Raw genomic sequence first — 27,060 nt, 5'->3', positions numbered from 1 at the left:
CTACCATTTACCATGCACGTCCTATTTTGATTTGTCCTGCCAAGATGTAGCACCTCACACTTATCAGCATTAAACTCCATCTGCCATCTTTCAGCCCATTCTTCCAAATGTCCTAAATCTCTCTGTAGACTTTTGGAAATCTACTTCATTATCCACAACACCACCTATCTTAGTATCATCTGCATACTTACTAATCCAATTTACCACACCATCCAGATCATTGATGTACATGACAAACAACAGTGGACCCAACACAGATCCCTGAGGCACCCCACTAGTCACTGGCCTCCAACCTGACAAACAGCCATCCACCATTACTCTCTGGCATCTCCCATTCAGCCACTGTTGAATCCATCTTGCTACCCCTGCATTAATACCCAACAATTGAACCTTAACCAACCTTCCATGAGGAACCTTGTGAAAGGCTTTACTAAAGTCCATATAGACAACATGCTTTACTCTCATCAATTTCCCTAGTAACTTCTTCAAAAAATTCAAGAAGATTAGTCAAACATGACCTTCCAGGCACAAATCCATGTTGACTGTTCCCAATCAGACCCTGTTTATCCAGATGCTTATATATATTATCTCCAAGTATCCTTTCCATTAATTTGCCCACCACTGAAGTCAAACTAACAGGTCTATAATTGCTAGGTTTACTCTTAGAACCCTTTTTAAACAATGGAACAACATGCGCAGTACGCCAATCCTCCGGCACTATTCCGTTTCTAAAGACATTTGAAATATTTCTGTCATAGCCCCTGCTATTTCTACACTAACTTCCCTCAATGTCCTAGGGAATATCCTGTCCAGACATATGTAGACATAGTACTCTGTAAACAATGTTATAAACGAGAAAACAAAATGGTGTATATTTATATATGATTTTACTTCGGAGTCACGTGAGTGACTATGTGATGACCCCGTCCAGCACGCATGCACGACATGAGCGTTCACGCAGTGCAACAGCGACGAACGGGAGTACGGGCGCTCCCGCTACAAGCTTGAAATAACGGACCGTTAGGTAAGCACTTACCCAGAGGTTCGAATGTACAAACTTTGCTCTTCTTTGTGCACCAGATTGAAAGCTGGAAAGAGCAAAGCAGCACAGGGAAAAACCGCCCCCGTTCGACTCCAGGGAAAGTATTCAAGGGTAAGTTGAATTTAAGGAAACTTCCCACCAATTCAGCATGCACCTCAAAGGGGGTTTACCCTCTCACTAAAAAGAGAACATGAGAGACAAGCTGAACTGGAGAAGTTACATACAAAGGGGTCATAAAGAAGTCTAAATATGAACCTTTGGAATTTGTGTTAAATTTACTAAAACCAAAACAAATGGCGAATGTCGCACGATTACTGACTTAACCACATTGAATACTTTTGTCTGGATTACACACGTTAATGGGAAATGTTTGCATAGCCAAACAATGGATTCCTAGGATACTTTATGGTAGGCATCGAATAATAGATGCATACTATTCAATACCCATCCATAAGATCATCGAAGATACCTAAAAGGTTACCTGGATGAGGTAACAACGGCAGCACAAATTATAGATTCATGTACTAACATGAGCCAAAACTGTTTCAAAGAAATTTAAATCAGCCCTGACACTTAAGGAACATGTTGTCATGGCATATCTCGATGATATTTAACAATAGGCAAAACCATGGAGTTAGCTAATTCAGCAGCATTAGCTACTAAAAACAAATTAAATGGTAACAACCAACCGACCATTCGACTAAGTGGCAAGAGTAATTGGGAACAGTAGCAGCATTGTCACCTACTCAACTTGGACCTCTGCATTAGAGCAAAGGTGCTAGCGGTTAAACAACATACAGGTCACTTTGACTGATCCATGAAATTGCCTATTTCAGACCTATAATGATGGAAAGAGAACATTGGCGTAGTACCAGTTCCATCATTTGTCAATGACCCATATCCAGAACAGGTGGCAGATGGACTAATCTAGAGCCATCACTACCACAGACACTGCACATAAAATCTAGTTGGAAATGTTGGGTGCGTTCTATGGGTTAAAAAGCATATTGTTCAAAAATGCACCATTTTGCATGTTCGTTTACGATTTGACATCACAATGGTGGCCTATACTAACCGCATGGGCGGGATAAAATAGTAAGATTAAACGAGAACTTAACAGTTTGAAGTTTAATCTGTATTTTATGAGGCGTTACGATGAGGGATTACGTGAAGAGCCCACTCAGCGCGCATGCGCGGCATACTTCCAAGCAGCGGTGTGGAATCACGGATAGACACAGTTATTGAAGTAAACATAGTAAAGAAAAGGAGACATCAGTTTATCAGTTTGACCCATATTATTGAGGGTGGGAGCGGAGGGCACGTAATCCCTCATCATAACTCCTCATAAAATACAGATCAAACTTCAAACTGGTAAGTTCTCGTTTAATCTTACTATTTTGCTTCGGAGTCACGTGAGTGACTTCGTGAAGACTTCAAAGCTCTGTGATTTCAAACCGTGTAACAGTTATTACTTCACGCACTGCCGAAGTCCTTGAGGGAGGAAGTATGTTATCGTAATCAACCATGAATCTGTTTGTAGAAAAACACAATGGTATTTTTTTAACAATAACAACAAAGAAATTAAATTGCTCCCCTGGGCTTAAATTAAATATTTGCAGTCTGTAAAAAAAAAATTTCTGCAAATAAAACAGGCTTTGCCAACGGCTTATTATAAAATTTCTGAACGGTCTTTCCCCCGACCATCCTGCTGTAGCCAGGATGTGGTCTATAGGCACATCCATTCTTTTACCCGTCGACGTGGATGCTGCCCTGGTGGAGTGAGATTTGTACATGTTAGTGTTTATCCCAGCAGCTTTTAGCATCTGCTTGAGCCATCTCGAAATGGTTTGGCTCGTCACCCGACCATAAGGTTTTTTATGACTGACCCACAAGGCTTTTCATCTCCCTCGAATACTTTTGGTTGTGTCTATGTAGGATAGTAGGTGGGTCATGGCACATAACCGTGTTTCTGGTGGGTAAGCCCGGAATTCCATGACTGGATTAGGTTCCTGGTCTGCTCTGTTTGATCATTCCCTGGATAACGACAGAGATCTGGTCTGGAGCTGTGAGCATGCTGTCCAGTCGCAATAGGTGCAGTGACTGGACCCTCTGTGCAGCTACAAGTGCCATCAACATGAGTGTTTTGAGCATAGATTGTTCCAGGTTGAGGGATCTGGCTGGTGGCCATCCCCTGAGGTATGTCAGGACCACACTGACATCCCATATATGGGTGTACCTTGGTCTAAGGGGTTAGTTGTAAATACCCTTCATTAGTTTGACCACCAGCGGGTGGGACCCCATGGCCTGTTGTCCTGGAGCTGGTTTTAAATAGACAGGCAGGGCAATTCTAGCTGTGTTGATGGCTCTGTAGCTGAGTCCTTCATCGTGGTGAAGGTTCGCCAGGAATTCCAGTACGTTGGTAACTGTAGCGGTTGAGTAGGTGGTCCCTGTATCCAAGCAGTACTTCTCCCATTTTTTTATGCTGGACAAGTGCTGTTTTTTAGTGGATGTTCGGAGGGATGCTGACATGGTGTCGACGGTTTGCTATTATAATCCCAGTCCCAGAAATGGTTTGTGCAGAATCTGCAACCCAGGAGTTTGATTTTTTCATGGCACGGGTGGCTTGTGCCCGACACTGGGTGTTAATAACTCTGGGTCACTGGGGAATACCATCGGAGTTTCAACAACCATGTCATGGAGCATTGGGAACCATGGTTGCGTAGGCCTGTCGGGTACTATCAAAATACCAGAAGCAGAGTCCATTTGTATTGTGCGTAGTGCCCGACTGATGAGGCAGAAGGGAGGAAATGCATAGAAGAAGAATTTCCCCAATCCAGCGCGAACGCATCTACTGCTGCTGCCTCAGGGTCTGGTTCCTAAGCGACATACATAGGTACCTGGTGATTTAGCCTTGATGCAAATAAATCGATATCTGGCATGCCATATTGCTTGATAACTTTTGCAAATTTTTGGGGGTTTAACATCCATTTGATGTTGTCATTAAATTTACGTGACCTGGTGTCTGGCACTGTATTTAGCTTACCTGGCAGGTAAGTTGCTGATAGCAAAATATGTCTTTCGACACACCATTGCCAAATTGTGTTGACCATCTTGTCGCATGATACCGATTTTATGCCGCCCATATGGTTAATGTAGGTCACCACCGTAGTATTGTCTATTTGTAACCGTACATGCAAGTGATGCATATTTGGGCATATGCTTTAAACCATAAAAGTCACCCAACATCTCTAGATAATTAATGCCCAGTGTAAGTGGTAATGATGACTCTGGGTTAGTCCATCTATTACCTGTGCTGGGTATAGAGTTAGTTGCTCCCCAGCCTTGAGTTTGGATAACTAACATAGGGTTAGTGATGATAATAGGGCTGAAAAACTATGCCAAACGTTTTTTGCCCACCACTGTAGTTCTGATATTGCTTCAGTGGGTAACTTCATGACACGATCATAACAACCTGTATGTCGTTTTTGGTGCCTGTACCTTTGCTCTTTGTAAGTTTTGACAGTGCAAAGGTCTGAATTGTGTAGCCGGAAATGCTGCTACCATTTTCCCAATTACTCCGTTACTTGTCGAATAGTTGGTAGTTCGTTGACCATTAAATTGTTGCATGATTGTGCCAATTCAACTATTTTGTCTCTTGGCAATGTTACAGTCTCGTAGACTGAATTAATTGTGAAGCCCAAGTAGTCCATGATTGTGGATGGCTTCAACTTAGATTTATCTGGATGTAAGACAATCCCAGGTTTTCGAATAACTGTTTGGTAGCTGATACAGCTAACATAGTCAATTCCATGGTCTTGCCTACCATTTAAGATATCATCAAGATATGCCATGACAATATGTTTTTGTCTTCTGAATATTGCCAGAGCTGGTTTTAGTATCTTGGTGAACAATCTTGGGCTGATGTGAACCCATTGGATAACGCTTTAAACTGCTATAGCTGCCCCATCCAGGTAAATTTCAGGTATCTGCGATGATCCTTGTGAATGGTACTAAATAGTAAACATCTTTAAGATGAATGCTTGCCATGAAGTATCCTTTGGAAATTAGTTGTTTGGCAGTAACAACCGTTTCCATTTTGAAATGTATATACTTAACAAACATATTTAGTGAAGTTAAGTCAATGATGATGCGACATCCACCATCTTTTTTGGGTTTAGTAAATATATTTGATACGAATTCCAAGGGCTTATGTTTCCCCATGATACCCTTTGTAATTAGTCTGACCAGTTCAGCTTGTCCCTCTCGTTTCTTTAACGGAGAGGGGAAAATACCCTTTGGGGTGAATGTTGAACTGGTGGCAATTTCTCTAGTATGAATTGTATTTGTATTCACTAATGCCATTGAGTATATACTGATCACTCGTGATAGACTCCCGTGCTTCTTTAAACAGATGTGATCTCCCCCCTGTTAGTATTACTCTATATGCTGGTAGGAACCAGACCCACCTACCTCCATGGTTATGTTGTCTGACGTGGCGGTGATGTTGGGGGGTGGCACATTTTCCATGGGGTCCGCTCTGGGCCCTGGTCTAAAGAAGACTTTCGGGGATAGAATGCGGACCCCGAGCTTTCACCAGTCCCATATGGTAGACGTTGACTGATGGACGCGATAGGGTGCTGCTGCTTAGGAAATATTGTTTTTGGTTTGCTCGTCCCGGCCCTGCCATCATGAGACCGAAAGTTTTGTAAAACCTCTTGCATGTCCTTCATATGCTTTGTGAGGTTTTTGCCAAAGAGCAGTGGGTCTGGCTCAGTGGCTGGGGTATGCACAACCCCGCAAACTTTGGATTTTATGGCAGGTCTTATGATTTGTTTACGAAGGTTGTGGTCATCTCCGTATTTGTCCACGGAACGAGCAGACGATGTGATGGCTGTCGTCAGGCTTTTAACGGCCTCCTGCACATGGGGTTCACCACGTAGCGGTCCACCACACCTAGCAGCTCTTCCTGTTCCTGCACCCCTTGCATACTCCCGAGATCTTCAGCCATCTTGTTCTTGACCAGCCCAGTCCTGGTCACCAAAGCTACCCTCGGGTATGGAGGAAGCAATGAGCAATGCACAAGACACTGTGGAGGGAGTGCCTGAACTCCCCCTGCGAGAGCTCCCCTCACGAAGTGCGTCCCGCTGGAGCTCCTGCTCCAGGAGCCGCTCCATGCGGGTCAGGCGGCTGTCTCCCCTCCCCGGGCGGGTGGAGAGACGTCCCCGTCCGACAAGTCGGAAGCCTCCGGCCGGACGCCTCTTCCGTGGCTTTACTTCCAGCCTGCTGCTCAGGCGCTAGCGGGCTGGGCTCGGCATGGTGTCGGGGTATAGCGGAGTGCCGGGTAAGCGGTCCTACAGCCTTGCTGCTGCCCCCCCCCCAGATGGAACGCTCCTCCGTGGAGTCGAGCGGGGGACAGGTTTGTCCAAGAGCCTTTCTTCTCTGCCTGAAAGCAGAAGGCTCCTTGTGAAAGAAAAACCAGACCTCAGAGCTTACCTGGCGGTCCGTTCTTTCACCTGTAGCGGGAGCGCCTGACTCCCGATGCGACCGCTGTTGCACTGCTGAACGTAATGCCGCGCATGCGTGCTGAGCGGGCTCTTCACGTAGTCACTCACGTGACTCCGAAGTAAAATCGATATCTTATGACAATTTGATCAACACAATCTGGTAATGGTGTGTGGACAAACATATTTGGCTATACGGAACACTAAATATTGATTTCTTTGCATTCCGACTGAATCACCACGTACCAATATATGTTGCTTGGGAGCTAGACCTTGAGGCAGCAGCAATGGATACATTTCCACTGAACTGGGGGGGGGGGGGACGGGGGGGGGGGGGGACTAATGACTATGTTTTTTCCCCTTTTCTGCCTCATCAGTTAAGTACTACGGAAAATACAGATGAACTTTACTTCAAACTTTGGTAGTACCGACTGGTCTACACAGCCATGGTTCCCAGTGGTCCTTGACAGGGTCATTGAAACCCATGACCAGTTTCACTGATCCACTCTGTATCAGGAGAAAGTCACCCATGCCATGACATAATAAGCACTGGGTTGCTAATTCCAAAAAGACCTTCTGATGAACCTGGGACTGTCAAATAGGACCATGGACACGACGACAGCATCTCACTGACTTCCATATCTCTCCAGTATAAGAAAGTGGGAACATACTGCTGAAGAACAGAAACCTACTATCAACCACCATATCTATGTATCGGAGTTCCTGGCCAACCTTCACCACGATGAAGGTCTGAACTATAGCACTATCTAATGCACTAGAAATGCACTGTCAGTCTATCTAAGACAGACACCAAGGGGAACAGGCCATAGCACCTCGTCCACTGGTGGCCAAATTAAAAAGAGGTACCCTCTATTCAAAACCCTAGACCTAGATATATCAAGATCTGGGATGTCAACGTTGTCCTGACTTACCTAGGGATGGCCATCAGCCAGATCCTGACTCTGAAGACAGCTTCCCTGTATACGGTCATGCTGATGGCTTAGTCTCAGCATAGGGTCCAAATAACATTCATCATTCAGGAGCTGGTAAAACAGATTAAACCAGGAACTTCAGGACGCATTATGGAATTCCGGGCGTACCCACCTGACCATCGTTATGTGTTAAGACTCACCTTCTACAATATCAACAGAACCTAAAATTCCCGAGGGAGACGACAAGCACAATGGGTCAGCCACTAGTAAGCCACTGGGTCAGGGTACCGAGCCAAGCCAGTAGATGGCTCAAGCAGGTATTGGGAGCTGCTGGAGTGGATACCGATATTACACATCTCACAGAGCAGCATCCATGTCGGCGGCTAAACAGTATGGATGTGCCATTGGACCTACCCTGATAACAGCAGGATGGTCCATGGAAATAATTTTTTAACATTCTACAACTAGCTGTTCCAATTGCAGAGAGAATTCTAGACGCTGCAAAACATATATAATTTAAGCCCGTGGGAGCGTTAATTTCTTTGTTATTATTGTCAAATAATACCATTGTTGGGAATGGGAGGGGAGTTGAAGTGCTGAGCCACCGGGAGATCAGGTTGGTTATTGCGAACCGAGCGGAGGTGTTGGGTGAAGCGATCGCCAAGCCTGCGCATGGTCTCACCGATGTAGAGCAGCTGACACCTCGAGCAGCGGATGCAATAGATGAGGTTGGAGGAGATGCAGGTGAACCTCTGCCACACCTGGAAAGACTGCTTGGGTCCTTGAATGGAGTCAAGGGAGGAGGTAAAGTGACAAGTGTAGCATTTCCAGCGGTTGCAAGGGAAAGTGCCAGGAGAGGAGGTGGTTTGGGTGGGAAGGGACAAATTGACCAGGGAGTTATGGAGAGAGCGCTCTGCGGAAAGCCAACAGGGGAGGAGATGGGAAGATGTGGCCAGTGGTGGGCTCCCATTGGTAGACAAAAAATCTGGAGAAAATCAGCGGGTGAGGCAGCATCTATGGAGCGAAGGAATAGGCGACGTTTCAGGTCAAGACCCTTCTTCAGATTGATGTCGGGGGTGGGACACTAAAAAGAAAGGAAGAGGCGGAGACAGTAGGCTGTGGGAGAGCTGGGAATGGGAGGGGAAGGAGGGAGAAAGCAGGGACTACCTGAAATGAGAGATGTTCATACCGCTGGGGTGTAAACTACCCGAGCAAATATGTGGTGCTGCTCCTCCAATATGCGGTGGGCCTCAGTCTGGCCATGGAGGAGGCCCAGGACAGAAAGGTCGGATTGGGAATGGGAGGGGGAGTTGAAGTGTTGAGTCACCGGGAGATCAGGTTGGTTATTGCGAACTGCGTGGAGGTGTTGGGCAAAGCGATCGTCAAGCCTAGTCTTGGTCTCACCGAGATTGATCATACGCTGAATAATCCAACCATGTTTTTGTTTGGAAGTGGAAAGAAATAATAGAATTTGCATTACTTGCAACGTGTAAAAAGAGTTGAGATACTGTATTGTAATTTTGCTGCATGTCATTGTGGGATATATCATGTCTTGATTGGTGAAATGTTTAGTTTGTGACTTAATTTGAAGCAGAAATAATATGTGAATGCTTCATTGAGTATAATTCCGACTGGTAACTACACACTTCGTCATAGTACATTATCGCACACGTCATGCAATCCATCTTAAATGACCACCTAAACTGTCATTTGGCAACTTAAAAAGCTGCCACGGTTGCCCAGCTGACAACAGAGCAAAACAATTAAGTGAGAGCCCTGCTAGGTGTATAATATTGTTGACACTGTCATAGGCCTTTCTTACACATGCTGTCACAACGCACTGTAGTCTCTAAACAACCCTTCATTGGCTTCCATTTCAGAATAATAGTGTTTTTAGTGTAATAGTGAGGGGCCTCCCAATGGAACAGCCACAAACAATAACATCTTTGTATGCCTTAAGCTGTTTGTGGTCAAAAGATAGCATTTGTTCTCCAAGTTGGATCTTTTTTTGCCATGCCTGTTTGAGAACCATCTCTTTAACTTTAAACTGGAGAAAGTGGACAATTATGGATCTCGGAGGGGAGCTCGGGCTTGGTTCTGTGCCAGGGCTCTGTGTGCTTGGTGAATCTGTAAATCTGTCCTTTCAAGGATTGACATTTCACTTCTGAGCAGTTTCTCCACAAACTGAGGTACTGAGCTGCCTTCCGTACCCTCCGGCACACCGTATATCCGCATATTATTTCTTTGGGATCTGATTCCAGAACGTTCAGTTTGTCGACAAGTAACTTCTGGTCTTTCAGTGTTTCCTGGAGTACGGTGTTTGCAGCAACACTCCATGTTTCCTGGAGTACGGTGTTTGCAGCAACACTCCATGTTTCCTGGAGTACGGTGTTTGCAGCAACACTCCATGTTGCCAGCTCCTCTATTCGGGCGGCGGCTTCTTCCAGTTTAATTTTGGTCTTGAATTGCTTGCGCATTCGCCGCCATCTGATGATTCATTTCATGTTTAAGTTCGGCCAGCTCTTCCCTCATATCCCGCTTGAATGTTGCATTGTCTCCACCAGCCTGTTTGTTTTTGTCTTTGTCGCTTCCGGTCTGTCCTTCTGTTTCTTGCATCTTTCTGCTCTTTGTTTTGACTCCCCCACTCGTACTGTACTCATTAAAACGTAAATACTCGCTTGCTTGGAATTTAGGGGAGGTTTATTTATCTGACTGTACGGAGCTCTCTGTCTAATCAGCCACCATGTTCTGCTGCCTACTGGAAGTCCAGGAGACCCTTCTTCAGACACTACTTAACCTCATCTACTGCTCTAGATGTCAGCTGATCTACATCGGTGAGACTAAGCGGAGGTTGGGCGATCGTTTCGCCGAACACCTCCGCTCGGTCCGCAAGAACCTACCCGACCTCCCTGCCCTGCCCCGGGATGCCCAGTTGTCTGCAGTCTGACTGTCCTTGTTTACATTTTTGCACTTCAACCCCCCTCCCATTCCCAATCCGACCTCTCTGTCCTGGGTCTCCTCCATTGCCAGAGTGAGCAACACCGGAAATTGGAGGTACAGCACCTCATATTCCGCTTGGGGAGCCTGCGTCCGCTGGGCATGAACATTGAATTCTCCCAATTTTGTTAGCCCTTGCTGTCTCCTCCCCTTCCTTAGCCCTTGGGCTCCTCCTCCTCCTTTTTTCCTTCCTTCTCCCCGCCACCCCCTATCAGTCTGAAGAAGGGTTTCGGCCCGAAACGTTACCCATTTACTTCGCTCCATAGATGCTGCTGCACCCGCTGAGTTTCTCCAGCATTTTTGTGTGACCATTCTTCAGACTCTGGATTACTGGGTGATGTCTGGGGAAGGGTCTCGACCCAAAATGTCTCCAATCCTATTCTCCAGAGCTGCTGCTTGACCTCCAGCAATTTGGGTCTATCTACATAGGGATATGGATGATGTATTGGCAGAGAAGAGTTGGTCTTGGTGGCCACAGACATTGAGGGCTGAAGGGCCTGTTCCTGTGCTGTACTGCCAGTTTAAGGAGAGGGGAGACTGGAGCATTGTTTTCCAGTCTACAAACACCTCAGCAACACAGAGCATCAAAAGCCAAGCTTCTTTATTCACTTTTAAAAAACAAATACAAATATTCATATATTCACCAACAAAAATGTTGTGTAGAAAGAACTGCAGATGCTGGTTTACAGTGTAGACACAAAATGCTGGAGTAACTCAGCGGGACAGGCAGCATCTCTGGGGAGAAGAAATGGGTGACGTTTCAGGTCAAGACCCTTCTTCAGATAATAATGTTGTGGTGTATGGAAGCTGGTGGCATGACAGAGCCCCCCGTCTCTCTGTGTCCCCACACACACACCTCAGCTTAGCAGGGGTCAGCGTGACTGGGGGTGTCACTGAATCAGGGGCAATGCCCACCCCTCTCTACCCATGAACGGCCAAACAAGGGCCGGTGCTGACCCCCCCCCCGCTCCGGGGCAGGGAACATGGCCTCTGTACTGGTGCCAGCTACAGCTGCCGGTCATGGGCTACAGGGGGCTGTCGTGGGCTACAGGGGCCTGTTCTGGGCTACAGAGGCCTGGCCTGGGCTGCAGAAGCCTGCCTGTAGCAGACACAACTGCTACTGCAGCCCAGGGCTCAGTGACAGTGGTAGGGTTGACAACTAGCCCGTATTAGCCAGGACATCCCGTATATTGGGATAAATTGGTTTGTCCCTTGTCCCATATTTGACCGCTACTACTCGGGTCGAGGGGACCATCGGGTCGGAGTGCCACGTCCGGCCCCACCTCACCCGTCCCAATGTAGTGCAGCAGCAGCAGCAGCAGCCGTGTCTCGCCCGTGGCCCCGTCGGTCGGTTGGCAGCCCGGCAGCTGTCCAACGTTTGGACCTTCATTTACCACCAACACCACCACCCCTCCTTCTCATGTCCAATCATCGGTTCAGGAGTTGGATGGGCCAAAACTCCTCAGCTGGCCCGCCGGCTGGGCTTTGTGTGCAGTCCAGTACCAGTGCCAACTCATCATTCACCCAGCCACGGCTGAGTCGCTCAACGAATTGCCCCGTATTTTGACCTTTTGTCTGTTATTTGGGAGTGAGAAAGTTGGCAACCCTACCCCCCTATATGTACACTATGCGCGTGTGCCCAGTGTCTACACTGTCCACATGCTATGTAAACTACATGGTGTGTACACAGTCCCTGTGCCGACAGTGTGTACACCAGACAAGTGCCCACGGTGTGTACGCTGCCCGAGCCCTCGACGTACACAGAACAAGTGGTGTACACCGCCCCCCCCAGCCCACGGTGTGTAGAGAACATTGACTTCTCTAACTTTAAGTAACCCTTGCCTTCCCTGTCTACATCCCTGCCCCCTCTGCCCAGTTCTCTGACAGTCTGACTGTCCTTGTTTACATTTTTGCTTTGTTGTTACCTTCTCCCAGCTAACAATGACATACTCTACATTGTCCTTGATCTCTATCCCCTTTGTCTTGTTTTCACACCTTACATTTCCTTATCTCTGTATCTCCCTCTCCCCTGAATCAGTCTGAAGAAGGGTCTCGCCCCGAAACATCACCCATTCCTTTTCTCCAGATGCAACATGTCCCGCAGAGTTACTCCAACATTGTGTGTTTACCCATCTCCTGTGCTGTTGCCCAACAGTGTAGCACGGACTAGAGGGTAACGGTGGCTCCAGTCTGCGTCAGCGCTGCCCTGCAGTAAACGCTCATCACCTGGCACCATCACTGACAGTGCACAAACAACTCCTCACACACACCCGCAGTGCCCAGCATGGCAGGACGACCCTCGCCAGGAGATCAGGGCCAGTCTGCTGGCACGGTGGTGCTGGAGATACAGACGGGCAGCACAGATCCACCCACTGGGCGAACCAGCAAATACAGTCACGATTACATTGTCCTTTGGCACAAAAATACACATTCTTTGACAGTTTGCGACGCTGAACTCGATGCCTGGATCCCGGGCGGTCAGAAGCGCCAGCCAGCCTTTATTGCTTTGATTTCACCAATCAGAGAACGCGCAAGGTAAATGGAGAATATCTGATGGAAACAAGATGGAGGTAAGAGTCAGCAGCGGAACAATGCCCACACACACACACGCCAACAATGACATCCCCACAGAATGTGCAGCAACTCAGTGTTTCACTTGCAGCAGCACGTCTGTACGCACAGATAACATGCAATAAAACAAACAAAATCCATTCATTAATATCCACAATACAGGGACTAAAGTTGATGCCTCACAGCACCAGAGACCCGGGTTCAATCCCGACTACGGGTGCTGTATGTGTGTGGAATTTGTACGTTCTCCCCGTGACCACGAGGGTTTCCTCCGGATGCTCCGGTTTTCTCCCACACTCCAAAGGCATGTAGGTTTGTAGGATTATTGGCCCTCTGTAAATTGCCTCCCAGTGTATAGGGAGTGAATGAGAAAGTGGGATAACATGGAACTAGTGTGAACGGGTGATCGATGATCAGAGTGATGTTCAGGGCCAAAGACCTTGTGTCAACGTTGTATCACTAACTAAGCAAATCTAGAACATATTCAGAACAAATCTAGAACCAATCTAGAGCTAAACTAAACCTAAACTAAACTAAACCAGTGCCACAAAGCCCAAAGTCGTTAATGCAACCAAGTTAATGTTGGTGTAGTATAGCGTTCAAGTGTCTGATGGTTGGTGGGAAGAAGCTGTTCCTGAACCTGGATGTTAGTTTTCAGGCTGCTGCACCTTCCCGATAGCAGGAGTGAAATAAGAGTGTAGCCAGGGTGGTGTGGGTCTCTGATGATGATAAGGCCAAATTAAGTTAAAAATATAAGAAGATCCTGGACTAGCTTACAGCTTATATTTAGTCTCAAATTAGGCTTGCCTCAGGTTGCGGTGTGTGAGATAATGAATACTGTAACATTTGTTTCCCAAGTGACGAGAGAGGAAGCAGAGAAGAAGCTAGATCTCTGATGGATTTGAGAGGTAAAATGTCTTACACCAAGTGTCTGATGTTTATGAGGGAGGAGGTGACGAGAGAGGAGAAGCTAGATCTAGTTAGAATGATTTTGACAAATACCTTTGATGTATTTGAGAGGTAAAATGCCTTACACCAAATGTCCGATGTTTATGAGAGAGGAAGTGACAGAGAGGAAACTAGATTCAAGGGGCAATACCAAATGGCCAATGTTTTTAATATATCTTGAACCATGTGACAAAATGCCTTTGATGTGATGCATTCTGTAGAAACCTTTATTTTCCTGTACCTCTGACCATGACTAATGTCCGTGGAATGTGCTACGGTGAAAAAACCCCCACTATATAATACAATGTAATTCTGTTGTTCAGGGAAGTGGATGAGGACGGTGAAATGTCTGTAATTGCTCACTTGACTAGTTCTCCCTCCCTTCCATCGGCCGAATATAAGTAAAGTTTTGAACTGGTCTTTATTCTCTGGAGCGCAGAAGGTTAAGGGGGGACTTGATAGAGGTCTTTAAAATGATGAGAGGGATAGACAGAGTTGGTGGGATAAGCTTTTCCCTTTGAGAATAGGGAAGATTCAAACAAGAGGACATGACTTCAGAATTAAGGGACAGAAGTTTAGGGGTAACATGAGGGGGAACTTCTTTACTCAGAGAGTGGTAGCGGTGTGGAATGAGCTGCCAGTGGAAGTGGTGGAGGCAGGTTCGATTTTATCATTTAAAAATAAATTGGATAGGCATATGGATGAGAAGGGAATGGAGGGTTATGGTATGAGTGCAGGCAGGTGGGACTAAGGGAAAATAATTGTTCGGCACGGACTTGTAGGGCCGAGATGGCCTGTTTCCGTGCTGTAATTGTTATATGGTTATATGGTCTACCAAACAGTTTGTGTTGGCTGTTTATTAAGAAGCGAACCTGTTAAATTGTTATAAAAGTAACTTTTTCAATGATGCTGCCTTTGAGGCAGCGAGTCCTATAGACTAGACTTTAGAGATGCAGCGTGGAACCAGGCATTACAACCCACCCAGTTCGACATGACCAGTGATCCCCGCACATTAACACTATCCACAAGGGACAACTTACAATTTTAGCACATCTACAAATCTATATGTCTTTGGAGTGTGGAAGGAAACCGGAGCACCCGGAAAAAATCCATGTGGTCACAGGGAGAACATACAAACTCTATACACAGTCAGTACCTGAAGCAAGGATTAAACCCGGGTCTCTGGTGCTGTGAGGCAGCACCTTTACCGCTGAGCCACCGTGCCACCGCAATGGAGATGAGGAGGAATTTCTTTAGTCAGAGGGTGGTGAATCTGTGGACGACTGTAGAGGCCACGTCAATGGATATCTTTACGGCAAAGATTGATGATTAGTATGGATGTCAGAGGTTATGGGGAGCAGGCAGGAGAATGGGGTGTGAGGGAGACAGATCAGACATCTTGAATGGTGGTTTAGGCAAGATGGGCTGAATGGCCTAATTCTGCACATTTATCTTCTGGTCTGTCACTAGGGTCACCCTGGTTGTACCTTCCCAGAGATACCCTCCCCCCACCATCCCTACTGGTCTTGTCTCCTGGTCGGAGTGATGACACGGGATCTGGGGGAGGGGCAAAGGGTCAGGGGTCAGAGTGAGGGGTCAGGTGGTCGCTGTGAGGGTTGAGGGTTCGGTGTTAGCGGTGGGAGTGAGGGTCGAGGAGTCGCGGTGAGGGGTCCACGGTGAGGGTCGTACTGAGGGGTGAGGGGTCGCACTGAGGGGTGAGGGGTCGCACTGAGAGGTGAGGGGTCGCACTGAGGGGTGAGGGGTCGCAATATGGGGTGAGGGGTCGCACTGAGGGGTGAGGGGTCGCAATGAGGGGTGAGGGGTCGCACTGAGGGGTGAGGGGTCGCACTGAGGGTGAGGGGGTCGCACTGAGGGGTGAGGGTCGCACTGAGGGTGAGGGGTCGCACTGAGGGGTGAGGGGTCGCACTGAGGGGTGAGGGGTCGCACTGAGAGGTGAGGGGTCGCACTGAGGGTCGGCACTGAGGGGGGAGGGGTCGCACTGAGGGTGTGGGGGTCGCACTGAGGGGTGAGGGGTCGCACTGAGGGGTGAGGGGTCGCACTGAGGGGTGAGGGGGGTCGCACTGAGGGGTGAGGGGTCGCATTGAGGGGTGAGGGGTCGCAATATGGGTGAGGGGTCGCACTGAGGGGTGAGGGGTCGCATTGAGGGGTGAGGGGTCGCACTATGGGGTGAGGGGTCGCACTATGGGGTGAGGGGTCGCAGTGAGGCATTCTTACCTGCAGGAAGGCGATGACGAGCAGGGCTCCAGCTACCAAGTAGATGTTCCGGGGCAGCCAGTCCTCGAAGGCCTGAACACAGCCCTTGGTGTAGATGACCAGGTTGTCCTTCACCTGATCACAGACAGAGGTCAGTGTCGCGCACCGTCACCATGCCCAGTACCCCGTCTCATCACATGTACCCCACTAAGCACCATACACTCACACACAAGCACAATGGGTGCAGGGGGAGATACAGAGTGCAGCTCAGCACTTCCATGGAGTCCAATGTCCGCAATGGGGTAGAGGCGAATCAGACAGTAGTAACCCCCTGCCCGTACGCACACGCACACACGTGCACACACACACGCACAGGGGACACTCACACGCCCACACACACACACACACACAGGACACACGCCCACACACACACACAGGGGACACATGCGCATACACATACACACACACGCGTGCACACACGCGCACACACACACACAGGGGACACTCACACGCCCACACACACACACAGGACACATGCGCATACACACACGCGTGCACACACGCGCACACACACGCACAGGGGACACTCACACGCCCACACACACACACAGGACACATGCGCATACACACACGCGTGCACACACGCGCACACACACACACACACACAGGGGACACACACACGCCCACACACACACACAGGACACATGCGCATACACACACGCATGCACACACGCGCGCACACACACACACACACAGGGGACACACACACGCCCACACACACACGCCACATGCGCACACACATATACACACACGCGCACACACACAGGGTAAAACACACACACATGTGCACACACAGGGACACATGCGCACACAGACACACACAGGGGACACAGGAAATGGGGTGGGGGAGAGAGGACACAGGGTAGGGGTGGGATGGGGAATTTGACAGAACAGATGGGGGGGGGGGGGGGGGGTTGGAGAGGGGACACGGGGAAAGAGGGGGGAAGGTGAGGCAAGATGAGGTGGGGATGAAGAGGATGAGTTGGGAGGGGAGGGGGCAGAGGGGGACATGACGGGGGAGGGAATGGGGCACGACAGAGTGGGGGGGGGGGAAGGGGTGGTGAGACATGACGGATGGGAGGGGTGGAGAGGACACTGGGCGGTCAGGACCCTGGTCTCAAGCAGTGGGCAAGGCGGGTGTGGTGATCATTCAGACCGTGTATGGCCCGACCCATATAGGACCCCCTCCCCTCCCCCTCCCCCTCCGGGCAGCACGGCGACGGGGGCCTCCTTACCTGGCCCTTGGCGCGGATGTCGTACCCACACTGGGTGTTCACCACGTTGTGCTGTAAGGCAGGAACAAAGTCCCACGTCACTCTGACTCAGCACCCCCCCCTCAACAACTCCCCCCCCCTCCCCCCCAAAACCCCCCCCCTCAACACCGCTCTCTCCCCCATAACCCCCCTTCCCTCAACGCCCCCCTCTCCCCTCAACACCCCCCCTCTCCCCTCAACGCCCCCCCTTCCCTCAACGCCCCCCTCTCCCCTCAACACCCCCCTCTCCCCTCAACGCCCCCCTCTCCCCTCAACGCCCCCCCCTTCCCTCAACCCCCCCCTCTCCCCTCAACGCCCCCCCCTCCCCCCTCAACGCCCCCCTTCCCTCAACGCCCCCCCTCCCCTCAACACCCCCCTCTTCCCTCAACGCCCCCCTCTTCCCTCAACGCCCCCCCTCCCCTCAACCCCCCCTCTCCCCTCAACACCCCCCCTCTCCCCTCAACGCCCCCCTCTCCCCTCAACCCCCCCCTCCCCTCACGCCCCCCTTCCCCTCAACCCCCCCCCCCTCTCCCCTCAACCCCCCCCCCCCTCCCCCTCAACAACACCCCTCTCCCCTCAACACCCCCCTTCCCCTCAACAACCCCCCTCTCCCCTCAACAACAACACCCCCTCCCCCCTCCCCTCAACCCCCCCCCTCTCCCCTCAACCCCCCTCTCCTCCCCTCAACAACACCCCCTCTCCCCTCAACAACCCCCTCTCCCCTCAACGCCCCCCTCTCCCCTCAACAAACCCCCCTCTCCCCTCCCCCCTCACCCCCCCCCTTCCCCTCAACACCCCCCCCTCTCCCCTCAACCAACGCCCCCCTTCCCCTCAACAACGCCCCCTCTCCCCTCAACGCCCCCCTCCCCTCAACCCCCCCCAACAACGCCCCCTTCCCCTCAACAACACCCCTCTCCCCTCAACGCCCCCCCTCTCCCCTCAACCCCCCCCTCTCCCCCTCCACGCCCCCTCTCTCCCCTCAACGCCCCCCTTCCCCTCAACAACACCCCTCTCCCCTCAACGCCCCCCTCTCCCCTCAACGCCCCCCTCTCCCCTCAACGCCCCCTCTCCCCTCAACTCCCCCCTCCCCTCCCAACAACCCCTCTCCCCTCAACGCCCCCCCTCTCCCCTCAACCCCCCCCCCTCCCCCTCAACGCCCCCTCTCCCCTCAACGCCCCCCTTCCCCTCAACAACGCCCCCTCTCCCCTCAACGCCCCCCCCCTCCCCTCAACGCCCCCTCTCCCCTCAACGCCCCCCCTCTCCCCTCACGCCCCCCCCCCCAACGCCCTTCCCTCAACGCCCCCCCCCCCCTCCTCAACGCCCCCCCCCTCCCCTCAACGCCCCCCCCCTCCCCTCAACGCCCCCCCCCTTCCCTCAACGCCCCCCCCCCCCCAACCCCCCCCCCCTCCCCCCCCTCCCCAACCCCCCCCCTTCCCTCAACGCCCCCCCTTCCCTCAACCCCCCCCCTTCCCTCAACGCCCCCCCCCTTCCCCCAACCCCTCCCCCCCCCCCCCCTCCCCGCCCCCCCCCCCTCAACGCCCCCCTTCCCTCAAACGCCCCCCCTTCCCTCAACGCCCCCCCTTCCCTCAACGCCCCCCCTCCCCCTCAACGCCCCCCTTCCCTCAACGCCCCCCCCTTCCCTCAACCCCCCCCCCCTTCCCTCAACCCCCCCCCCCCTTCCCTCAACTCCCCCCCCCTTCCCTCAACGCCCCCCCTTCCCTCAACCCCCCCCCCCCTTCCCTCAACGCCCCCCCTTCCCTCAACGCCCCCCCCCCTTCCCCTCAACGCCCCCCCCCCCCTCCCCCAAACCCCCCCCCCTCCCCTCAACCCCCCCTCTCCCCTCAACGCCCCCTCTCCCCTCACGCCCCCCTCCCCTCTCCCCTCAACGCCCCCTCTCCCCTCAACGCCCTCTCTCCCCTCAACGCCCCCCCCCTTCCCTCAACACACCCCCCTTTCCCCTCAACAACACCCCTCTCCCCTCAACGCCCCCCTCTCCCCTCAACAACACCCCTCCCCCCTCAACACCCCCCACCAAGTTTAGGGAGAGGGAAGTTTGACTTGACTTGCAGATGATTAAAGTGGTCACAGCTGGAGTACTCCACACTGTGCTGGTCTCCACACTGTGGAGTGGATAGTTTCACACTGACAGCTATGTTCTGCACACTATCCATTCAAAATCAGATAATAGACACTGAGTAACTCAGTGGGTTCTCTGATAGGAAAGGATGGGTGATATTTTAGATCCAGACCCTTTTTCAGACAGTTCGTTACCCATCCTTTTTCTCCAGAGACGCTGCCTGACCCGCTGAGTTACTCCAGTACTTTGTGTCCATCTTCAGTGTAAACCAGCATCTGCAGTTCCTTAGTCATCGAAACATAGAAAGTAGGTGCAGGAGTAGGCCATTTGGCCTGTCGAGCCTGCACCACCATTCATGGCTGATCATCCACAATCAATAACCCATGCCTGCCTTCTCCCCATATCCCTTGATTCCGCTAGCCCTTAGAGCTCTATCTAATTCTCTTTTAAATTCATCCAGTGAATTGGCCTCTACTGCCATCTGTGGCAGAGAATTCCACAAATTCACAAATAGAGTCTTACAACGTGGAAACAGGCCATTCGGCCCAACTTGCCCACACTGGCCAACACGTCACAGCCGCACTAGTCCACCCGCCCACGTTAGGTCCATATCCCTCCAAACATGTACTATCCATGTACCCGTCTAACTTTCTTAAATGTTGGGATAGTCCCAGCCTCAACTGCCTCCTCTGGCAGCTCGTTCCATACACCCACTCTCAGATTCCTACATAAAATCAGATAATGCTGTACATAAATAAATCAAGTCAAACTCAAGTACAATAGGTAGAGTAAAGGGGAAGATACAGAGTGCAGAATATAGTTCTCAGCATTGTAGCGCATCAGTTCCACAGACATGCAGTATCTGCATTCAGGCCATCAAATCTCCCCCAATAACAATAAACTTCCCCACGTTGTCAATATTCCTGGGAATCTCCCACTACCCCTTCAATCTGAGGGAGCGCAGTGGCACAGTGGGTAGAGCCGCTGCCTCACAGCGCCCGAGACCCCTCTTCCATCCTGACCTCGGGCTCTGTCTGAGGGGAGTTTGCACGTTCTCCCTGTGACTGCATGGGTTTCCTCTGGGTGCACCGGTTTCCTCACACATCCCAAAGACGTGCGGGTTTGTAGGTTAATTGACCTTCTGAAAATTGCCCCTAGTGTGTACGGAGTGGATGAGAAAGGGGAATAACATGGAACTAGTGTGAACAGGTGCTTGATGGTCAGCATGGACTTGGAGGGCACAAGAGCTTGTTTCCATGCTGTGTCTCTAAACTATAGTCCCCCTCCAGCCATCTACCACACCCTGTCTCCTACATCGAAAGGTCAAGGTGGAAACATCTTTTGCAAATGTTGTAAATGGTGTGACTTGTGGAAGAAAGCAATGAATTATCCAGCATTTACTCCATAAAATTAAATATTCAGTCAAAAGTGTGAGCAGACGGTTGGCATGGACTTGATGGGCCAAATGGCCTGTTTCCATGCTGTATCTCTAAACTAAACTAATCCCCTTCTTAAGATACAAAATGCTGAAGTAACTCAGCAGGACAGGCAGCATCTCTGCAGAGAAGGAATGGGTGACGTTACGGGTTGAGACCCTTCTTCAGCCCGAGAGTCAGGGGAGAGGGAGACACTGAGATATGGAAGCGCAAGGTGTGAAAACGAGACATCAAAGGGGAAAATGGGCAAGGATAATGCAGGATGGTTCATTGTTAGCACTAAGTGATGAGGAGGCAAACAAACAGTAAAATTAATCAGGAAGACAGTTGGAGAACTAAGATGGGGAGGGACGGAGAGAGAGGGAAAGCAAGGCTTACTTGAAGTTAGAGAAATCAATATTCATAACGCTGGGTTGTAAGCTGCCCAAACACAAATCCCCTTAGAGTCATAGAGTGATACAGTGTGGAAACAGGCCCTTCGACCTAACTCGCCCATACCATCCATGGGAGTTATTTACAAGCCCCCAAACAGTAGCCAGGATATAGGGTACATTACATCAGAGGATACAATTGCCATGTAAGAAAGGTAATGCTACGGTGGCCAATATGCAGGTAGATTGGATCCCAAGAAAGGAGTTGTGTAGAGTGCCTCCAAGATGGATTCTTAGAGCAGCTTGTAGTACCAGGGAGAAGGCAGTTCTGGACTTAGTGCTGTGTAATGAACCGGATTATAAGGGAACGCAATGTAAAGGACCATTAGCCGGCAGTGACCACAATATGACAAGTTTTAATCTGCAATTTGAGAGGGAGAAGGAGAAATCAGATGTGTCAGTATTGCAGCTGAGCAAAGAGTCATGAGGGAGGAGCTGGCCAAAGTTGACTGGAAAGGAAGGGATTTCTGGGAATAAACCACAAGATGCAGGATCTTTTTATTCCAAAGAGGAAGAAAGATACTAGGGGGAGAAAGAGGTGACCATGGCTGAAAAGGATAGCCAAGGACAGTAATCAGCTAAATGAGAAGGTATATAACATTGCAAAGATTAGTAGGAAGCCAGAGGATTGGGAAGCTTTTAAAGAACAACAGAAGGAAACTAAAAGGACAATATGGGGAGAATAGATTAAATATGAAGGTAATAATAATATAAAAGATCATAGCAAGAGTTATTTGAGTTATATAAAAAGCAACAGAGGCAAGAGGGCAACTGGAGAATGATGCAGGAGAAATGATAATGGGAACAAAGAAATAGCAGAGGAGTTGAATAACGTTTTTGCATCAGTCTTCACAGTGGAAGGCACCAGCAACGTGCCTGAAATTCAAGAAAGTCAGAGGTGAAAGTTAGTGGAATGGCCATTACTGGTGCTTGCAAAGCCAAAAGGGCTGAAGGTGGATAAGTCACCTGGACCGGATGGACTGCACCCTGGGTAGGGTTCTGAACAAAGTGGCTTTGATCGTGATATTTCAAGAATCACTAGAGACAGGAGATTGGAAAATTGCCAATATCACTCCGCTGCACAAGAAGGGAGCAAAGCAGAATAGTGGGGTCTATAGGCCCGTTAGTCTGGTATAAAGAATGAGGTCATGGAGTACTTAGTTCACGATAAAATAGGCCAAAGTCAGCATCTTGTTTGACAAATTTGCTGGAATTCTTTGAAGAAGTGAATAGCAGGACAGACAAAGGAGAGTTAGTAGATGTTGTTTACTTAGATTATCAGAAAGCCTTTGATAAGGTGCCACACGTGAGGCTGCTGAGGAAGATGGGAGCCCATGATACAACGAGCAGTTACTAGCATGGATAGCAGGTTGACTGCTTGGCAGAATACAAGAGTGGCAATAAAGGGTTGGCTGCCAGTGACTAGTGGAGTTCCACAGGGGTTTGTGCTGGGGCCGCTACTCTTCACTTGGTACATTAATGAGTTGGACGAGCAATTGAAGGCTTTGTGGCCAAGTTTGCAGATAATACATAAATAGGTGGAAGGGCAGGTAGTGTAGAGAAAGCAGGGACCCTGCAGAAGGATTTGGATAGATTGGGAGAGTGGGCAGACAAGTGGCAGATGGAATATAGTGTAGCAAATTGTGGAGTCATTCATTTTGGTAGTAGGAATAAAAGCGTAGATTATTTTCTAAATGGGGAGAGATTCCATAAATCGAAGGTGCAAAGGGACTTGGGAGTGTTGGTGCAGGATTCCCAAAAAGTGAATCTGCAAGTCGAATCGGTAGTAAAGAAAGCAAACTCAATGCTAACATTTATTTCAAGAGGGCGTATATACAAAACAGGAATGTAATGCTGAGGCTCTATAGTGCGCTGGTCAGGCCACATTTGGAATATTGTGACCAATTTTGGCCTCCATATCTGAGGAAGGATGTGCTGATTCTGGAGAGGAGGTTTACAACAATGATCCCAGGTCGACAAAAATGCTGCAAAAACTCAGTGGGTGAGGCAGCATCTATTGAGCGAAGGAAATAGGCCACGTTTCGGGTCGAGACCCTTCTTCAGACAGATGCGAGGGTGGGGGGGGGGGGGGGGGGGGGGGGGGCGGGAAGAAGAAAGGAAGAGGGCAGAGGCAGTGGGCCGAGGGAGAGCTAAGAAGGGGAGGAGAAAGCAGGGATTGCCTGAAATTAGAGAAGTCAATATTCATACCACTGGGGTGTAAACTGCACAAGCAAAATATGAGGTGCTGCTAGTCCAATTTACGGTGGTTATTTTAGGAAGGAGATGAGGAGATTTTTTTTGTCAGCAGGTGGTGAATCTATGGAATTCTTTGCCACAGAAGAAAGTGGAAACCAATTGAGTGAATATATTTAAGGCAGATATAGATTCTTGATTAGTACAGGTGTCAGGGATTATGGGAAGAAGGCAGGAGAATGCGATTAGGAGGGAGAGATTGAATGGGCCGAATGGCCAAATCCTGCTCCTGTCACATGATCTTATCTTTCCAGCTTGACAATATCTTTCTTACAACATGGTGCCAAGAACTGACACAACTCTAACAGAACCCTGTGCATTAACCAATTGATTTTGTACACTTGTGGTTTTAGTGGTGAACACGAGTTGGGAATGCAGTGTTGGTCAGCGTGGAGAAGGGTGTCCATACTTACTGCGGGGTCAGGGATGCAGCAGGAGAAGGGAACGCCACACCGCTCCCGGCTCCCGTTGTCCTCCGAACAGTTGAAGTAGACGTTGTTGTTCCAGTCGTCAACGCCACCAGCACCGCAGCACTGCATCTGTGGGAGAGGAGGTAGAGTGGTGAGAGGAGGCAGAGAGGGGGGAGGAGAGAGAGGGGAGAGAGGGGAGAGGGGGGAGGGGGGAGAGAGGGGAGAGAGGGGAGAGAGGGGAGAGAGGGGAGAGAGGGGAGAGAGGGGGAGAGAGGGGAGAGAGGGGGGGAGAGAGGGGAGAGAGGGGAGAGAGGGGGAGGGGAGAGGGGAGAGAGGGGAGAAGCAGAGAAGGAGGAAGAGGGAGGGAGGAAGCAGTGTGGGAGGAGGGGGGAGGGAGGGGGAAGAGGAGGGGGGAGGGAGGAGGGGGAGAGAAGGAGGTGTATTCACAGGGCAGGAAGCCACGATTGACAAACAGGAAACAGCACCCACAGAGGAAGTGGTTTCAAGTCTGTTCCCGCCTGATAGGAAACAGGGCAGCTCCCAATGTGAAGTTCCAATGGCAAGAGTTCAGGATAAACAATGGCTCAGTAAGTGGTCAGTTACTGTAGATTGTCAGAGCATTATTGTGTAGTGCAGCCAAAACAAAGTCCACCAGTGAACCATGGAACTGCAGAAGCTGCTTTAAAAAGCTAGACACAAAGTGCTGGAGTATCTCAGCGGGTGGGGTCAGGCAGCATCTCTGGAGAGGTGACGTTTCGGGTCGGGACCCTTCTTCTGACTCCGTAGCCCGGTGCTGATGCAAGATTGTGGTTAAGGATGTGCTGTGTTCAAGAGCATGAAGCTGTTCTTGAACCTGGAGATCACGGTTCTCAGGCTCCTGCACCTTTTCCTGATGTAGCAGGGAGATAGTTCATAAATTCAAGGAGCAGAATTAGGCCATTCGGCCCATCACGCCCACTACTCTATTCAATCATGGCTGATCTATCTTTCTCTCTCAACCACATTCTCCCCGATAACCCAACACATGTACTAATGAAGAAAACCAAGAGATGAGTGTGTGGGCAGGGTGGTGTGGGTTTGTGATGATGCTAGCTGTGTTCTTGAGGCAGCGCCTCCTGTAGCCTCCTCCGTTTCTGGGCTGTCAGGTCACTGAACTAAGCTGTAATGCGAGTACGCTCTCCATGGTAGAGTGTTTGGTGAGATTGTGAGCAGGATGGGCTTTCGTTGTGATGACATTAATGTGTGGAGCCCTGGATAGATCATCCAGAGGTACGCACACCCAGGAACTTGAAGATCTTCCCTCTCACCACCACCGTCCCATCACAAGACACGTTGTGGACCCTCAGCCTTCCCTTCCTGAAGGCCAATGTTGTAATTCTGACACAACTCAACCAGATTATCCATCTCCCGCCTCTCATCATTATCGAGTCTCCCTCTCATCATTATCCTCTCTCTCTCTCCTCTCTCTCTCTCTCTCTCTCTCTCTCGTCAAGGATCCAGTCACACGGGAATAAACAGAGACACAGTTCCCTGTGCTTGATATGTTTGGAGGGGATGATGGTGTTGAACGCCAAGGTTTAGTTTACTTTAGAGATACAACGTGGCAACAGGCCCTTCCGCACCGATCAGTGATCACCCCGTACATTAACACTATCCTACACTCTGGGGAGAAGTTGCATAAGCTAATTAGCCTGTTTCCATGCTATATCTCTAAACTAAACTTATGAAGGTAACTTAACGGTTGTGTTGTAAGAGACACTGATCAGACTACAAAGTCTTCAGGTGCCCTGCAACGTATCGACTCAGAAGATAGATGCCAATGCTGGGGTAAATGCAGAAGAGTCTTGAACCAAATTGTCCTTCTATCCAGAGATGCTGCCTGTCCCGCTGAGTTACTCCAGCATTTTGTGTCTATCTTCGGCATGAACCAGCATCTGCAGTTCCTTCCTACACTTATCGACTCATCTCCAAACTCCCGCTGTCTGCAACCCACAACTGCCACTTGGGAACACAAGACACGTGTGGGTTTGTAGGTTAATCAGCCCTCCAGTAACTTACCGCCAATGTGTAGGGAGTGGGATAACATGGAACTAGTGTGAATGGGTGACCGCTGGTTTGCACGGACACAGTGGGCCCAGGGCTCTGTTTCAATGTTGTATTTCTAAAATGAACAAATAAACCTTTTTTTTTTTTAAATAATCCGAATGTCCTCATCTTTGCAGCAGATTTATTTTAGTTAAGAAATACAGAGCGGAAACAGGCCCTTCGGCCCACCTAGTCCACGCCGACCAGCAATCACCGCACACTAACGCCATCTTATGCGCACTCGGACAATTTACAATTTTACCGAAGCCAAATAACCTACAAACCTGCACGTCTATGTAGTGTGGCTGGAAACCGGAGCACCCGGAGAAAACCCACGTGGGGGGTCACGGGGAGAACGTACAAACTGTGTACAGACATCACCCATAGTCAGGTTGGAAGCCGGGTCTCTGGCGCTGTGAGGCAGCAACTCTACCGCTGGTGTTTGGGGTTCCCGTGGTGACACATCCCACTCTCCTGCAGCAGCGGATGGGGAAGCACAGGGGAGAGGAACACGTACGTATTTCTGAATGGCATCAATGAGGTTCTGCAGGTCGATGTCCTCTCGATACACCCCGATGTTGTCTCGGACAAAGCTCTGCACCTGCTCCTTCACCCAGTCCTGGAACACAAAGCCCAGGATCCCCGCCGCCAACTCCACCGTGAAGATCGTGCCGATGATCAGCGAGAACTGCAAAACAGGATGGCAAACCATGGGCTCATGCAGAACAGGCAGGCACTGGAACCCCCAACCCTCATCTCCCCCAGTGTGATCAGTGTATAACATCATGAGGGGAATAGATCAGGTAGACGCACAGTCTCTTGTCCAGAGTAGGTGAATCGAGGACCAGAG

The 27,060-nt window shown here is 50.1% G+C and overlaps 1 protein-coding gene across 1 annotated transcript in view; it reads right to left on the bottom strand.

Moving 5' to 3' along the window:
• Positions 1-11,056: 11,056 nt before the first annotated feature.
• Positions 11,057-27,060, bottom strand: part of LOC129713069 (tetraspanin-5-like) — a 50,290-nt gene continuing 34,286 nt past the window's right edge. Inside the window, exons 4-8 of the mRNA XM_055661947.1 lie at positions 26,728-26,898; positions 24,129-24,254; positions 17,501-17,551; positions 16,227-16,340; positions 11,057-13,022 (exon numbers count right to left, since the gene is read on the bottom strand). Coding sequence (XP_055517922.1) covers positions 12,951-13,022; positions 16,227-16,340; positions 17,501-17,551; positions 24,129-24,254; positions 26,728-26,898 — 534 coding nt within the window. The 3' untranslated portion in view covers positions 11,057-12,950. The remainder of the gene's footprint in view (positions 13,023-16,226; positions 16,341-17,500; positions 17,552-24,128; positions 24,255-26,727; positions 26,899-27,060) is intronic.

The sequence above is a fragment of the Leucoraja erinacea genome, chromosome 34 (assembly GCF_028641065.1).
Source record: "Leucoraja erinacea ecotype New England chromosome 34, Leri_hhj_1, whole genome shotgun sequence".
Classification (NCBI taxonomy): domain Eukaryota; kingdom Metazoa; phylum Chordata; class Chondrichthyes; order Rajiformes; family Rajidae; genus Leucoraja; species Leucoraja erinaceus.
The sequence above is the reverse complement of the archived record's forward strand: the minus strand, read 5'-3'. Positions and strand labels throughout refer to the sequence as shown.